Source organism: Linepithema humile, chromosome 7 (assembly GCF_040581485.1).
Source record: "Linepithema humile isolate Giens D197 chromosome 7, Lhum_UNIL_v1.0, whole genome shotgun sequence".
NCBI classification, from domain to species: Eukaryota; Metazoa; Arthropoda; class Insecta; order Hymenoptera; family Formicidae; genus Linepithema; species Linepithema humile.
This window is the reverse complement of record NC_090134.1, coordinates 14,834,479-14,852,507: the sequence shown is the minus strand read 5'-3', so window position 1 is coordinate 14,852,507 and position 18,029 is coordinate 14,834,479. Positions and strand designations below refer to the sequence as shown.

Below are 18,029 nucleotides of genomic sequence, written 5' to 3'. Positions count from 1 at the left end.
TTAATATCTAAGTTAAATAAATAGTGTCAAAATTAATGTTCGGTAATCTAACTTTCTCTTCATGTAATTATTATATACATATATAAACATATCTGTTACTACATTAGTGCGATCGATTACGATATGGTGCTTAATTACGAAGGATTGTGAATAATTATTATCAACTAGTTTGAAAAATATAATTAATTTCTTAATGAATTAGATAATCCAATGTTATTTATTAAATTAAATAAATACAGAAGTGTCGCAAAAGGTATGAAATTGAATTATAACGTAAGTACTTTGATGCATTGATAACGATAATGGTTAAATTTTTGCATGGCGTGAAGAGTAATATGATTGTTACATGTATTAAAAATTCCGTTATTAAAAAATTATGAACACCGCCGTATTGACACATATACATATATATGTGACATAATCAATACTTATATATCGTATTATTCAGGATTTCATTGTACATGTTCTGTCATATTTTTAACGTGACGTGATGATTAATATATAAGGTATTATATATATAAATATAAGTACAATTTTAGATTATATATAAAAGAAAAAAAAAATATATATATATAATATATTGTATACATAAATGTACAAATTAGATTAAATTTCTAATCGTTTATGTGAAATAACAGATACAATTAATAACATTAGTGTTCTTCAATTATCCCTGGACTCAGCGAGTCAACATAGTGGTCTTGAAGATTTGCTCGAAGAACAGCGAGTCTTTAATCTCGTCGATGGCTGATTGATTACCCTACTTCACATGAAATGTTTGATGCGAAGGTCTTCCTAAGATTTGAGTTAGATTTTGTCTATAAAAATTTATCTGAAGGAAGCTTATAAGCGTCATTGGATCATTTCAATTTGTTTCGTTTGTACGTATCGGTTACATTATGCATGAAAGCTGTAATATAAGGTATGTTATTTTTGTATGATTATAATAAATATTATGTATAAAAAATAAGAAATACAGAAGGATAAACATTAAATGTGCGGATAATCAGAATTATAAGAACATGTATTTTATGTGCAATCGTAAAATAGAGTATCATCATTATTTTATATTTATTCAAAGTAATTCAAAATTTTCAATACAATAACATAGTGCATATAAACATATATAATAACATATATATAATAGCGTATGGCATATAATGTATTATACATGTAATCACAAACAGTTAATATCGACATATGCCCTAAAAACGAATGGTTGCACAGTACCGCTTCGTTAACGTTCTTTTTTGTGAAATTCTTATAACATTGTGTTAACTTTTATTTGTGTCCAAAACTAAAATTATTAGATATTTTATTTGATTTTGCAAAAAATAAAGAAGTTTAAAATATTTTCAATACAATGACATAGTGCACATGTAGTAACACATATAATAGTATATGGAACATGATATATTGCACATGTATAATCACAAACAGTTAATGTTTCTGCGATTGTTAAAAACTTAAGTAAAAATAATTATCGTATTTTTTTAATAAACGATTAAAATATTTTTGAATAAACATTTATGCATTTAGTGGCGTTTAATTTTGCCAGATATATAATTATGGATCCATGTTTTAATTTGAGCAACAGATCGATTGTCTAAGCACTTATTTTGTTCTTTTACATGGGAAATTTTCTTGTTAGATGGTAGTTGTGAAGCGCTAATTTCATTTAGAAATTCTTTCATTATTACATTACGTTCTTCTTCTATCCAACGTCTTCTTTTTGTTGGACCAAATGGATACGCTACAAAATAAATAAAATATTATAATCAATAATACTATTTTATATAAAAAGTAATGATTCACCTGAACTTAATTTAAATTTTTATGTATTTCTTACTAATTTCATGTTATTCTAATTTATACTAGTTTCGGATTACTTATATAAGTTTTCTTTAAAATACTGAGAAATTTGTTTAATTATTAATAAAATCAAATTATAATTATAAAAATATGTAGAAAATGTAAAAATTAAAAATGGAAAATATAAGAATAAATAATATAAATAAATGAAATTTTTAAATTAAGTTAGCAAGGAATTATTATTATTTCTTAAATCAAATATTATTATTATGTATATTAAAATTGTTGAATCAAATTGCATTATACATTAGAGCTCAATATATTGACATAATCATGAAAACAATACTAAATAGTATTTAAGAGAACACACTCTTATTTGATAAATTTGTAAAGACACTGTATGAAGTAAAAGTAAAAATAAACTTACTACTGCGACGTTTTTTCATTTTTGGAGAATAAGTTTTAGAATCACTGTCGCTATTCGCAATTGTACGATTTTGACGTATAATTTTGCTTTTTACTGATTTTTTTTGCTTATCTGTTATGCAAGTTTTAGAAAATTTGTTTTTAGATTGTACTGAAAGAGGTTTACGTGAACTTATCATACATGTTTCGGCATCGCTTTCCGATTCTTCACTCAATGTATCTTCACTAGTATCTTGCACTTTCTCCTCTATTATTAATAATATAATATTATGATAACTGTTATGTATATATGTTATATATATTAAAATTGATTCATAAAACTAAGATTTATGTGTGTCACAACTGCGAATATCGATGCACAGAAATTGAGCGGAGCAGGAATGATTACGACAATGAAACGTTTCAATTTAGATTCTCTTCAACAATATGTAAATATATTATATACTAATACTTTACATATTCATACTATTTATTGTTATTCCACTCAATTTCTACACATCGACGTCCGCGGTTGTATAACATTATTTTTATTATTAATTTTTTGAATCGGATTATAGATGCCTTTACCTACTTTTGATTACATAGAAAAACGTTTACAATAGTTAATGTATTTTATAAAAAGAACTATATAAATATATGGAGTAATAAAGGTAAATAATTATACCTGAATCACTATTATTAGATTCTTGTTGCAATTTTCACCTAATGCTGCTTGAAGAAACTTTGTCATACGAATGATCTCTACTGCTGGTATTGATTGCCGGTAGTGGCGTTTATGAATTTTTTCGTGATGTCCCATAAAATTCGCCAAATCGTCCACTTCATTTTCAGATAAATTCAACGTAATACACGTTGTAGCAATATGTTTGCGTAATTCAGTGCCTCTTAATGTATGTGGTATTTGTGCACTACATTTTTTAGAAAAATATCGCATAAGGATACATGCCCTTAAATATTTGAAATAGCGCTTACTGCTATTAGGTATGCCGAATACATATGGATTTTTTTCAGAAACATTTGCATCCTGTCGGTGCTTCAAAATTAATTCAATACATTGAACTAATTCCATGTCTAAAATCACAGGCACTGTGCGTCCTAATTTTCCACGAATTAAGAATCTTACGTATTTATCAGCAACCTACATAAAAAAGTTATAGAATTTTTATTTTGCATTGCATATTAGTTTGTATTTTATTTACACATAAAAAAATAATTTTTACCTGTTGTAAATTGGTTCCTAATGATTTATATAAATCAAAATATGCTTCTTTTGTTATACCTTCGCGAGTATTAAAATCTTCTATAGTAACACGTTCACAATTTCTCCTGCTCTTCTCCTGTTAAAAACTTGTGTAGACGTAAGTGTAACTTTTGCAAGTTCCAGCCATGTTTTGTACATAAATTTCTTCTGAAGTTTTGTGTATAATAATTTTCTTTCGTTTTTTAGATATGAGTGTAGCTTTTTTATATCTTCCATAGATGGAAGCGTAATTTTTTTCTGTCTTTTATATTGTGTTATATTTTCTTCCACTGTTTTGTTTATAGAAATCCCATAATCTTCTTGTACTAATTTTAAAAAATTTTCTGTACTATTTTGCTTCTTTATATCATTTGTTTTTATGCACTTTGTTATTAACAAATTGCCAATTTGTTTTAAATTTGTCCCAATATTTGATGCAACTGATGGTGCACCATATTTTTTATTAATGCTATCAAAATGTGCTACTTTATTTACTGCTTTAAGACAATCATCATATATAGAAGGATTATATATATCAGAAAATTCTATTACATCAGGATTATATTCTTTTACTGCGATAAGAAACCGTCCTAATAGTCGAAGTCTAGCACGTATCATATCTTGTTGATGCTGAAGATTGTACTTGATACATAATTTGTTTGCAAATGTTATTAATAATTTATCGTATCTAATACATCGTGTAACATCATCTTCCCTCAAAACTGGGAATAAAACTTTTCTTACTGTCTCACTTGCACATTCATGTATTCTTCCCATCACAGCACGTCCTAAAATTTGTACACTTCTGCCTTTGGATACACCTACACATTGCTTAAAATGATGCCTGATATTATTTTTAGTGAACCATCCTTTACATTTTGCACAGCTCGTAAAATCTCGTACTGTTTTACAACTATTTTTGGCAGGTCTTCGGCAAACAATTAACTCTCCTGTATTTATGGCAGGATCTGTATTAAATATGAAATTTCCTTTTCTTCTAATAGTTTCGATAATTTTTTTCCTCTCTAAATTACCTAAAACAAAAATAATATTGAGAAATGCATATTAATAAAGAAATGCATATTAATAAACTTGTGTAAAATGTATATACATATTAACAAGATTATTAATACTTATTTTATTTATAAAAAATATACAATATTCTATAGAATTAAAATAAAAAAATATGATCACCTTTTGGCAATAACAGAAATTTTTTTACTTCAGGTTCCAATTTATGCACGTTTTCTAAATGGCGTGCAATTTTACTTTGAAACTTTTTACAATAGTAACAAAAATTCTTTTTTTGAAGTCCCTTAGGCTGGGAGAATGGAATATATAAATTGTCTTCTTTACAACCAAATGTATTTATAAAAGAAATGTCTATCAGTGATTCTGAAGAATTTTTATCATTAGTTGTAGAATTATTATTGTGAATGCTTTCATGTTCTGTAGTTTCGTTTTCAACTGTAATTTCCGATGCTGAAGGTAGATATTCAGAAGTATTTGTTATATTTGCACAAGCAATTTGTGTGTTGTTAATAATGTTATCATCATCACAAGAAAATATTATATTATTATCACTATTATTGTAAATCGTAGAAGTTTTGGCAGTAGTGAGATCATTCAATATACTAGAATTATTGTCATCATCATAGGGAAATATCATGACATTATTGAGAACAACACCAGTTTCAGAATTATTGGCATTGTCATTATCAGAAAATGTCATATTATTATCAGAATTATTACAATTCATAAAATTATTGATATTAATATCTATAGTGTTACAGCCATTGTCATTATCATGAGAAAACATCACATTATTATCAAAACCAACATTATTCATAGAATTGTTGGCATTAATAGTACTATCTACTATAGTATGATTTTTATCATTATCCAAGGAAAATGATATATTATTATGAAGATCATTATCAGTCGTAGAATTATTGGTATTGATATCATCATTTACCGTTTTACAGCCATTGCTATTACTATAAGAAAATATTACGTTATTATCGAAATCAGTATTATTCGTAAAATTGTTGGCATTAATAGCACTATCTACTATGTTATGACCTTTGTCATTATTGCAGGAAAGTGATATTTTATTATTAGGATTATTATCATCCATAGAATTATTGACATTAATGTCATCATCTACTGTATTGTAACTTTTATCGCAGGTAAATGTAACGTTAAGATTTACAGCCTTTACTCTACTATGCTTATTATCACATTTATTGGAAAATACTATGGCATTCTCAGAATCAGCATGTTTCTTAGGATTATTGGCGTAATCTTCAACATTTATTGCATCGTGACCATATTTATTACCATAAGAAAACATCACATTTTTATCAAAATCAGTATCATTCGTAGAATTGTTGGCATTAATAGCTTTATCTGCTATGCTATGATCTTCGTCATTATCACAGGAGAATGATATATTCTTATTAGGATTATTATTATTCATATAATTATTGGTATTAATATCACTATCTACTGTTTTATAATTATTATCGTTATCACGGGAAACTGTTACATTAAGATTTATAGTCTTTACTCTACTATTCTTATTATCTTTGGAAAGTATCATGGCATTATCAGAATCAATATGTGTATTATTGACATTATTTATTGCATTATGGTCATATTCGTTATTAAGAAAAATTTCTGTATTATTGTCAAAATCAGTGGCATTGTTCAAACTATTGGTATTAATATGCTTATTAGTATTCATATTAATAGTGCAAACATCTTGTGATGTTTCTGTATTTACTGCAAAAAATAGAAAAATTTTTAGTGTAGAAAATAAAAATGCAATGTAAATATCACACGTAGTTTCAGAATTTAAAATTGTAATACTTACTATTGTTATCATGAATAATTAATTTTATTTTCTCCAGAACAATGCGTGGATTATTTGTATTTAAATTTTTAGCGATTATAAAAAGATCGTCTTTATTTTCTGTAAAAATAGAATATTTAATTTCATTTATTTGGACACAATTTAACGTGTTGCTGCGAGAATTTAATTAAAAAAGAATTTAACTAAAAAGGAAGTTAAAATTACTGTGCAAAATCTATACATATTTATGGCTTATATTGATTTATTTATTGATTATTAAGGTTACTTGATTAAAAACTTGATTAAAAAGGTTATATTCTGTCAAATAGGTTATAATAGGTTATGCTGAATGTATGCAACATGCGCTGAAAATATTTTAATTATTTTAAGTAAATAAAATAAAAATGAATACTTACTGTTCTGTGCAATTGTACGTATAATACATGTTTTCTTACAATTTCTATTAACTGCACATTTAACGTTCATCCTTTTGTGTTTCATATTTGTTCCGTAATATTTATGACAATTACAAAAAAACAATATATATCGTGACATTTTTTCACATAAGTATTCAGTCGTATATATACATACAAAACGAAAATGACTTTTACATATCAAATGAAATAATTCTTGAACGTATATAGTATGTACGGTATGTAGTTTTATGGCTTCTATACACTGGACGCGGTAACGCTTGTCGTACGACGCAGTAGCCAATCAGTCTTTTGTTTTTATGAAAAAGTTATCAGTTGATTGACTAACTTTTACCGCGCGACAAGAATGATCGCGTCCTGTTATTGAAACATACATGAACAAACCTATAAAGTAAAATTTGTTAGATTATTGAAATAAATAAAAGCAATAGTCAATTTCATTCATTATTTAAATAATTATCCTAATTTTATGATCGTTTTTGAAATATAGATATTGACTATGTATATCTTTTCTAATCAGTTTTAAAACTGTAACATATACAATGGCAGTTTCCAGGACAATTTTATTTTCAATAGATCTAATAATAAAGACTTGAGTCTTTGTTGCATGATATTCTAAAATGAAAAACGATTAATTAACATTGTTAGAGAATATGGATTTGTTTTATATATCTTAATAAACTAATGAATAGGACGTGAATTTTCGTGCACGATCCCGTGTCGCGCGCGGAGAACCGCAGCGTGTGAGTGCGAGTGAGAGCGAGCAACTTGCTACCTCACTTTAGCGAGCACTCGCACGCTGTGGTTCTCCGCGCCCGACTCGGGATCGTGCACGAACATCTGCGTCCTAATAATCTCTTATTGTTAATGAAATTAATCTTTAATACAAAAGAAATCTGTTCGCGAAACTAAAGCAAATGCGTATAACAATCGCAAATGCGATGCGTCCATCCACGAAAAAAAATCTAACAAAACAGCAGAAATACAACTATGAAACTTTCCGATTTCTATTCGAACTATATAGGCTCTATCAATACAACCTATTTTACAATTTTTTACAGGAATGATTCTGCAAGTACATTTAAAGTCCTCCTAGCAGTAACATTATTGTACAAACAGTTTTAGACACTGCCTTTTTATAAACGTAATGTTTTAAATTCGTTATACACACTTGAGCATATTCTTTACACTTTCACAACTACACTAATGTAAATTGAACCAAGTACACGCTCTTGTCACAACTAAAACAAAACCGTATTGTTTTATCTTTCAAAAAAATTGTTGTATATATTAAACCTTTCAAAAAAACCTGTCATATATATTATCAAGAGATATATTAAAACCTTTAAAAAAAAACTTGTATATTAAAATTTTCAAAAAAGCTATTATATATACTTTCTACAAAAAAATATGATATCAGGAAATGGCACCAAGTGGGACTAAAAAACTATGAAAAAAGTTGTACACTATTTCTATAAAACTCTTCTATAAAATTCTATAAAATTAAAAAATTTTTTAATATATTTAAAAAATAAAAATATTTAATTAAAAGATAAAAAAATATAAAAAATTTAATCAAAATAAAAAGATATTTATTAAAAAACGCAAAAAAACTTGGCTACACCACAAAGTATTATAAAGCAATGAAATTAATATGTAGTTTACTGTAGCAGCGCCAAGTTTTTTTGCGTTTTTTAATAAATATCTTTTTATTTTATCTGTGTTATGAACACAGTCAAATTTTAGATATTATTATATATGATCATATGAAATTAATTTATATCATATCATTTTATATAATTACAATCTATTTTTGTTCGGGTAAACACGGTCCAGTTGCTCGTGCGCCGCTCACGCATATACTTGCTATCTATTATTGTATTATTGTAATCAATATTTTTTTCTGTAATGTGTGCGTGAAGTATGTTTTTGATATATACATCATTATTAAAAATAATAACGGTTTTAATATTTCAACTTATATAAAGGCACCTTTCGGGACTTAAGTATTTTACTTGTGAGTATATTAATTAAGAAATATATATATAAAGCTTATATTTATTAGAATCATTACTAGAAATACTACTTTGGAAATATATATTATGATTTACGATATATATACATCGGTGTGTATTAATTTCTGGATTTTATTAATAGGTCCTGAAAAATACCATTATACAAATGATTTATATATATAAACATTATATATGAAGAGGTACATTTCAGGACAGTTCTCTTATATATCCAAAGGCAGTTTTCGGGGCGTCCCAAAAACTGCCTTTGGATATATAATTTTTTTCGGGACAGTCCTGAAAACCAACAAAAGTCCTGAAAACTGCTATTGCGTCGCACAAAATGTCCCGAAAACTACCTCTGGACATACATATATATACATATATATATATACATATATATATATATATATATTATATATATATATGTATATATATATGTATATATATATATATATATATATATATATATATACATATATATATACATATATATATATATATATATATATATATTATATATATATGTATATATATATATATATTTAAAGTCCCTCAACACGTAGCCACCTAGCGGTTCAATGTGGAACAATGACAGGAAAATCACAAAAATTTGTTGCCGTGAAATCACCTTATATTCTTACACCGTGCTCGTAACTAAGGAGCGCGACGCTTTGTTTCAGGACCGTGCGTAATATAAAAATTATAGGATCATAAGACACAATCTAATTGTCTAACAATACTGCAAAAGTTATTGACATTTTTTCTTGGTATTTTAATAATTGCATAAATTATTTTATTACTATATATATATAATAATTATTACTTTACTATATTATTACATATAATTACTACGTACGTGTATTATACAATTAAAAATTACTGTAATTTATTTAAAGTTTTTAATGTGCTTTTTTAATTATATTGATTTATTTAAAATCATTATATGTATATAAAATAATAATTATAATAGAATTAAACGAAATAGATTTCCACATCACCCATGAGGTACTATTAATGATGCGTTTTTTTTAAAGTGGTTTCCCCAGTAGGCCTATTCCACTAACAAGATAATAAGAAAATAAATCGCGTAGGGAAAGTAAAATTTACAGATACAGAACGAAACAAAGAATATTTGCAAAAATAAAGAATTAATTAATTACATTTTCTAAATCGTTTACACGAATTTACGACAGATGGAATGTCTACAGAAATATTTGAAGTTGAAGTTCGCATCAGCGAAGATAACGAAACATCGTTTAAGCAAGAACGCTTGTCCGTTTTTGTATATTTTAATTTTGAAAAAGAGGACTCGCATAAATATGTGAATCTAAACATTGAAAAAATTCGAAGACTAAAATTAACAAGTTTAGGATAATTTGATCTATTTAAAATCTTAAAAAATTCTATTTCTTTTTCTGGTCGCGCTTTAAGAGACAAATCGTTTTGCAAGTCGCATAGCTCTTCTTGTAATTCTAAATTTTGTTCCTCAATTTTAACCGTCAGAGGATTCTCAAAAAGAATTAAATCTTGTCTGAGCGATTCAAAGTCATTAAAACGCGTATCAAACTGAGTTATTAAAGTTATTAATATTAAATGAAGATGTTTCTTAAAATCACATTCGTTGCCATATTCTGTTAGAAGAATTTTGCACGATGGATAAAAGATCTCTAGATTACCGTTTTCTAAGTGATTTTTTAATAATACTAATTTTCTGCGAAACGAATCAATATGACTAATTAATTGAGAAATTGTTTGGTTGGCCTTTTGCAGCTTCAAATTCAAAATATTTAAATTAAGAAACCTAGCTTGGAAAGGCTAAATTATTATTCAATACTGTTCTGCCCGAGCTAGTCGACGGTTCTACAGCTAGACTCTTTTTTTGAAGCGTTTATACGATCAAAGTAAAGCAAACAATCGATACCGAGTGTGTGTGTGTGCATATCCATATCAGTAAATATCGCGACTCAAGACGATTCGTCTCTAGGCGTTGTCGCGGTTCGTCCGACCACCAGGACTCAGGGCGAAAAAACATAACGCCCCTAGGCGAGGTCCATGCGACTCAGGGCGTTCGAAGGCCCCTAAGCGTCGTCGCAACATTAGTGTGTGTCAAAAACCACAAACCTGTATAATATCAATAAACTAAATTTTTATATACGGAATCACAGTGTGGATATATTCTATCCCTGCTGACACATAACATCGAACACTGCACTGCAAAACGACCGAAATATTCACATTCACAAGTCAACTATCTATATATTGTCTTTTAATCAAACACTGCTCCGCGGCACAATTAAAAATGAAATTCTTTACAAGTCCTTCCTTCAAGAATCCTTCACAAGTCAACTATTTGTTGTCCACTATTGTCAACGTGATACGAGTACTTCTCTCCCTTTTCACAAGACTGAGCGTGTTATTATGGAGATGCTGTTTTGTTTCAAGTGACGCGAGTTTATACTAGGTATATGCAGAGTGTCCCAAAAGTCCCGCAACGGGCAAATATCTAAAAAATAAAGCATTTTTGAGAAAAATGTTTTAAATAAAAGTTGTAGGGTTTAAAAAGATTTATTTACTAATCTTATTTGTTTGATCTTGGGTGGAGTTCCCAAGATATACCGGGTGTTTCAGACCACCCGTCCCACCCTTTTAAAACGTAGGGATGTGCTTGTACAAAAAAATGGCTCAGACGAAATTTGCATGATTTCGAGAGATCTATCTGAGGATGACCTTAACTTTGACCTGGCAGTTGATTTTCAAGGTCATTTGAAGGTCAGAGTAATTTTTTTAAATGGAAACCCCTATTTTTGATTCCAAAATCTAATAGCTGGTGTCAAGAGCTTTTTAAAACACTATAATGAAGTTATTTTTCATTAAGTACTTTTTGAGTTATGAGGCTTGTAAATTATAGTATTTTGACATAAAATACAAAATATCTTGTAAAACATTCAATTTTTGGGAATTTTACCTTAATACTTTTATGCATAAAATAATGAGACAAATCAATTGGTATAAAGAAAACACATTAATTTAAAAAAAAAGTATGCAGTTGCATGTTGCAAACTACATATTTTTTTTTGAAAGCAACTATGTGTTTTCTTTATACCAATTGATTCGTCTTATTATTTTATGCATAAAAGTATTAAGGTAAGATTCCCAAAAATTGAATGTTTTACAAGATATTTTGTATTTTATGTCAAAATACTGTAATTTACAAGCCTCATAACTCGAAAAGTACTTAATAAAAAATAACTTTATTATAGTGTTTTGAAAAGCTCTTGACACCAGTTATTAGATTTTGGAATCAAAAATAGGGGTTTCCATTTTAAAAAATTACTCTGACCTTCAAATGACCTTGAAAATCAACTGCCAGGTCAAAGTTAAGGTCACCCTCAGATAGATCTCTCGAAATCATGCAAATTTCGTCTGAGCCATTTTTTTGTACAAGCACATCCCTACGTTTTAAAAGGGTGGGACGGGTGGTCTGAAACACCCGGTATATATATATATATATATTGTTGCGCCCGTACTATTTCGCCGCTGATGCTGTGTGTGTTACAGCTGACGGACCGATCGATAATATCGATCGGTCATTAGAGAGTTGAAGCCAAATGGCATTTATTAATAATCTTTCTTATATTCGTTGTCAAGACAACGAATATTGATTAACAGTTTAAAGGGTTCTCTATGACAGTTATAAACAAACTGTCCGCGGACGCAACAATATATACACTCACCCGAAAAAAAAGCGGTACACTGAAAATGTGGGAAAAATTCATCAAATTTCAACTGACGATAACTTCGTAAATAATAAAGATAGAAAGTTCTATAAAATATGGAAATGAAGCTAAAAATCTCTACTTTAAGAATCAATTTATTTCAATGTTGCAAAATAAATTTATTGAAAATGGCGGATGACAAAGCGCGAGCATGCAAAATTGAAAAATAATGGTTCGAGTTTGCGACGATGCACGGTATAAACAAAAAATTGTAGCTTATTGGGATCAAAAGCGTACGAAAGTACAGAGTCTCCTCTTTAAAATGCTTTTTTATGCATCTCGATACGATGATTTTTCGCCGAGAGATTCGCATTTGAAGAAAAAGGCAGATTCTTACTTCAAATGCGAATCTCTCAGCGAAAAATCATCGTATCGAGATGCATAAAAAAGCATTTTAAAGAGGAGACTCTGTACTTTCGTACGCTTTTGATCCCAATAAGCTACAATTTTTTGTTTATACCGTGCACCGTCGCAAACTCGAACCATTATTTTTCAATCAATTGTTTTGCATCCGAAGGAGATGTCTGCAGATCTTTTGTGATTTCTCCGCCCTGACTTTTTGTTTATGCTCGACCGCACATTGCGAGAAGAGTGCTTGATTTCTCTTGATCTTTTTCTTTCGAGACGCGTTACTTATTCGTACGACTTCGTCAAAGTAAACAATAATTAATCTTTTCGCATTGAAATTATTGGTCAATTATGGCGACGATAAGTCCTGAAAAAGCTGCTCAAGTTGTAGCGTTAATTGAAGATGGGAAAAGTCGAAGGTACGTTGCTGAGGCACTTGATTTATCAGTGTCAACCGTGCAACGTGCTTATGCTAGGTACTTGGAGACTAATTCTGTCCAAAGAAGACCTGGTTCGGGACGTCCTCGTTGTACGAATGAAAACGATGACCGATTTATTGTTTTAAATTCATTAAGAGACAGACATCGAACGGCTGTTCAAATTCGAAACAATTTAAGAGATGTCCGCGAATGTAATGTATCCGTTGACACTATTCGAAACAGATTAGCGGAACACGGTCTTTTTCCGCGCAGGCCAGCAAATGTACCTTCGCTTATGCGTCGCCATCGCGTAACTCGACTCAATTTTGCTGTCGAGCATGCAGGCTGGACATATGCAGAATGGAGTACCGTTCTTTTTAGCGACGAATCTCGTTTTTGTCTGTATTCTTCAGACGGACGAGAACGAGTATACCGTCGCGTTGGAGAACGATTTGCAGACTGTACTGTAAGTGAGAGGCCTAGCTACAATGGTGGCTCTGTAATGGTTTGGGCAGGAATTTCTGCGAATGCTCACACAGATCTCCACTTTTTTGACGCAAACATGAACGCAGATGTATACGTGGAAGACGTACTCATACCGTACGTTGTTCCGTATGCGCACTTCATCGGAGAGGACTTTTTGTTTATGCAAGACAATGCTCGACCGCACGTTGCGAGAAAAGTGCTTGATTTCTGCGATGAAGTTGGCATAAATCGACTCGAATGGCCAGCAATGAGTCCAGATTTAAATCCCATTGAACACCTATGGGACAATATTAACAGAAAAGTACGAAATCATATACCTGCTCCTCAGTCATTGCCAGAACTTCGAAGAGTTCTTGAAATAGAGTGGAATGACATTACGCAGACTGAAATTAGAACACTAATAAGAAGTATGCCTCGTCGCATGAATGAGGTAATACGCGCACGAGGAGGTCATACCCATTATTAATATACGCGCGCGCACACACAATTGTACACGCACCACCGGGAGGGTTTGGAGTCGTAAAATATCGTGGATCTAACGAGCCATGAGGTCCTTATCCCAGTGGTGCACGCGCACACACACGCATGCACGCGCACACACACGCATGCACGCGCACGCACGCACGCACGCACGCGCACGCACACACACATACACACACACGGACGCACGGACACACGCACGCACACACACACACACACACACACATACACACGTGCCAACATGTGCACACGGGATCAGATTTCTGCCACGTCCACGCCGTTGATCCTGGGTAACGCCAAGAGCAGAATTGACCCTTATAACCGTAAGGAGAGTTTGGAGTTTTAAAATACCGCGGAGCTGATAACCACAGAATTCTTATTCTTGCAATTCGGTCTGGTTCAAAATTGAATATCTCGGCACGTAATACAGCTAGCAGGATTTTTTAAAAACCATTTTAAAAGTTTGGATGTCTAGTGTTCGAAAATTCATAACGCAATAATGTGTGATAACTTTCTCCAAAATGGCGGATGACAAAGCAAAAGCATGCGAAATTGAAAAATAATGGTTCGAGTTTGCGACGGTGCACGGTATAAACAAAAAATTGTAGCTTATTGGGATCAAAAGCGTACAAAAGTACAGAGTCTCCTCTTTAAAATGCTTTTTTATGCATCTTGATACGATGATTTTTCGCCGAGAGATTCGCATTTGAAGTAAGAATCTGCCTTTTTCTACAAATGCGAATCTCTCGGCGAAAAATCATCGTATCAAGATGCATAAAAAAGCATTTTAAAGAGGAGACTCTGTACTTTCGTACGCTTTTGATCCCAATAAGCTACAATTTTTTGTTTATACCGTGCACCGTCGCAAACTCGAACCATTATTTTTCAATTTTGCATGCTCGCGCTTTGTCATCCGCCATTTTCAATAAATTTATTTTGCAACATTGAAATAAATTGATTCTTAAAGTAGAGATTTTTAGCTTCATTTCCATATTTTATAGAACTTTCTATCTTTATTATTTACGAAGTTATCGTCAGTTGAAATTTGATGAATTTTTCCCACATTTTCAGTGTACCGCTTTTTTTTCGGGTGAGTGTATATGGGGCATTCTTTCTCAACTTTACACCTATGCTGCCCATTTTCTATTTAATCTAAAAATTTTTGAAAAAATCTTAAAATTTACAGAAAAATGTAAGCTTTCCAATGGCGCGTGGCAAAATTATCAAATTCAATTGGATCATACTTAAAATTTCAGAAAACCGAAAAAAAAAATAAAAACGGTAATTATTCAAGTGTAGCGATTATTCATTCGACGTTTTTCTTTTTCAATTAACACTTTCGAGTACTCTGTTTATCTGTGCACTGTCACATGAGTCTAAACTAAAATGGCGAATCCAATATGGCCGCCAAAAATTTAAAAAATTTAAGAAATTAATGAATTTTTGTAAAACTTAATACCAAAGAGTTTTTCTGTATGCTGAATACAAATCTCAAATCGGATTTTGAAAATTCAAAATGGCGGATTTAATACGACCACCAAAAATATTGAAAAATTTAAGAACCCAGTAAACATTTTTGCTGGTGGAAGTTCTAAAAGATATCTAAAAGATATCTTTAGCAAGATATCTTGAAGGCACTTTGAAAAGAACTCTAAACGGTATCGCAAAGACGTCGTGTTGCACGACGCGACTGCTTGATGGCGCGGCAGTCGTTTTCGCCTATAAGTATTTGGCACGGTACGTGTGTTAAAGATATTGATTGTTTGTTTGTTTGATCGATGCAACTAAGTGCTACTGTAATCTGCGATTTTTATTGTTTTTAACAAGTGAGTGCAGAAACAATAACTATTTTTTTTAACAATTTGTGTCTTTGAACTCAATCTGAAAAAAAATTACAAAAGTTTAGTCAGTATTTTTTTATAAAGCCTTTAATTCTTTTACGTATGATTAGCACGTGATATTTCAATAGGTTATGTATTCCTATTAAGCGAAGATTAATCTGATATGATAAATAATATATACCTTTACAAATTTACAAACAGCTAAACATTATTTAATCAAATTTCTTTTGTTACGAAGATTTTTTGAAATAACTGAATCTGTACATTTTCTAACCTTTAAGCTCCTCAGGATATAACCATCAAAGAGTATTGTCCATCTGCGACAACAATATATATTTCTTACATGTTAACGTAGACAATTTTTCAACAAATCTTTATCAAAGAAATATCATATTTACAATTAAACAATTCAGCAAAATAAAGTAATGTTAACAAGTTAATAATATGGATCTCTAAGTAAATGTCGTTCAAGATAAACAGTTTAAGAACAATAAATATAATATATACAATAAAATATAATACATAAAAATATAATACATACTTTTTGGCATCAAATCTACATATTAGCGAGCTATAGTTTGTTTCTCAATTGGTTACATAATTAGATAATTAAAAACAGTAAATATTTATAAAAATTAATCAAATTTATATTAATTGTTAGATGTCCGGCTATTGAACCATTTACCTTAAATATGGATAAATAAATATTGATGATAAATATTAAATTTATGCAATAAATAACATGTTATATTAATAATATCAAATGTCACAATAAGCTAACTTAATTTTTTTACTCTACTGTTTTGATATGATTTTGGCATTCAATATTTATTGGCGATTATTCTTTCAGTTAAAAAAATTTTAAATACATAAGTTTATATAACGTTAATATATTAAGTTTTATTTTAGCGCTATAGTCTTTCGCATGACACTTTGTGTGTTTCAAACCATACGTTTTAAAAGAAAACAATTCTGTTTAAAAAATGAGAAAATATTTTTAAAAAGTCTTATTTACATTAAACTTTATTTTGGTTTTCTAAAATATTTGCTATTATAAATTTATTAACATTGAAGTTATTGAATTGATAATAGCAAATATTTAAAAAAAAATTTACATTTAGTTTTATTTTTGTTTTTTAAAATATTTGCTTATCAATAATCGATGATTAATGATTTGTTAACATTAAAGTTTTAGAACGGCCAAAATTATGCCAAAGCGTAAAAAATATATTGATCTTTCTCGATCTTAACAATGGCGTTGACGAAAGGAAATATCAGACTTTGATAAAAATAAAATTTTCAATGATACGAAAGAGAAACATTGTGAAAAAATTGATGTTTCTTAAGCATCCGAGGCAAATGACGATAATGTCAATGGCATTGAATATATGTTTAAAACATGTCAAATATATATATGTGTGTGAACGGTGTATGTGTAACGGTAACATTGAGTGACATATACATACATGTCACTTATCAATGTCACCGTTACACACACCGTTCACACATATATATTTGACATGTTTTAAACATATATTTTTTAAATATTTTAACGATACCTCGAAATTGTCTGAAAGATATCTTTATGAAGATCGTAAAGAATAATTCAAGATATCTTTAAAATTTCTTAAAGAAGTCTAAAAGTGTTGCATAAGACATCTATTAGATTTCTTTTCAAGGTCTTTTAGGCAATTTCTAAGATATCTAAAAGACATGCAAGACATCTTTTAGGCATCTAAAAGATATCTTTTTGTTTACTGGCAAGTTAACGGATTTTTATAAAACTTGGTGTCAGGAGTACATTTGGGATGCAGATTTTAAAATTTCATCATTAAATTCGTATTTATCGATCTATTTGGTCTAAAGATTATCGAAAAACTATTAAAATTTATAACAAA

The 18,029-nt window shown here is 29.6% G+C and overlaps 1 protein-coding gene across 1 annotated transcript; it reads right to left on the bottom strand.

Moving 5' to 3' along the window:
* Nucleotides 1–1,027: 1,027 nt before the first annotated feature.
* LOC137001218 (uncharacterized) lies at nucleotides 1,028–7,305 on the bottom strand. The gene is made up of 6 exons (XM_067359603.1): nucleotides 6,749–7,305; nucleotides 6,354–6,452; nucleotides 4,673–6,262; nucleotides 3,542–4,512; nucleotides 2,903–3,376; nucleotides 1,028–1,753 (listed from the first exon to the last, which is right to left on the bottom strand). Exons 1-6 carry the CDS (start codon nucleotides 6,885–6,887, stop codon nucleotides 1,715–1,717), a joined length of 3,312 nt encoding a protein of 1,103 aa, XP_067215704.1. The 5' UTR covers nucleotides 6,888–7,305; the 3' UTR covers nucleotides 1,028–1,714.
* Nucleotides 7,306–18,029: the final 10,724 nt, after the last annotated feature.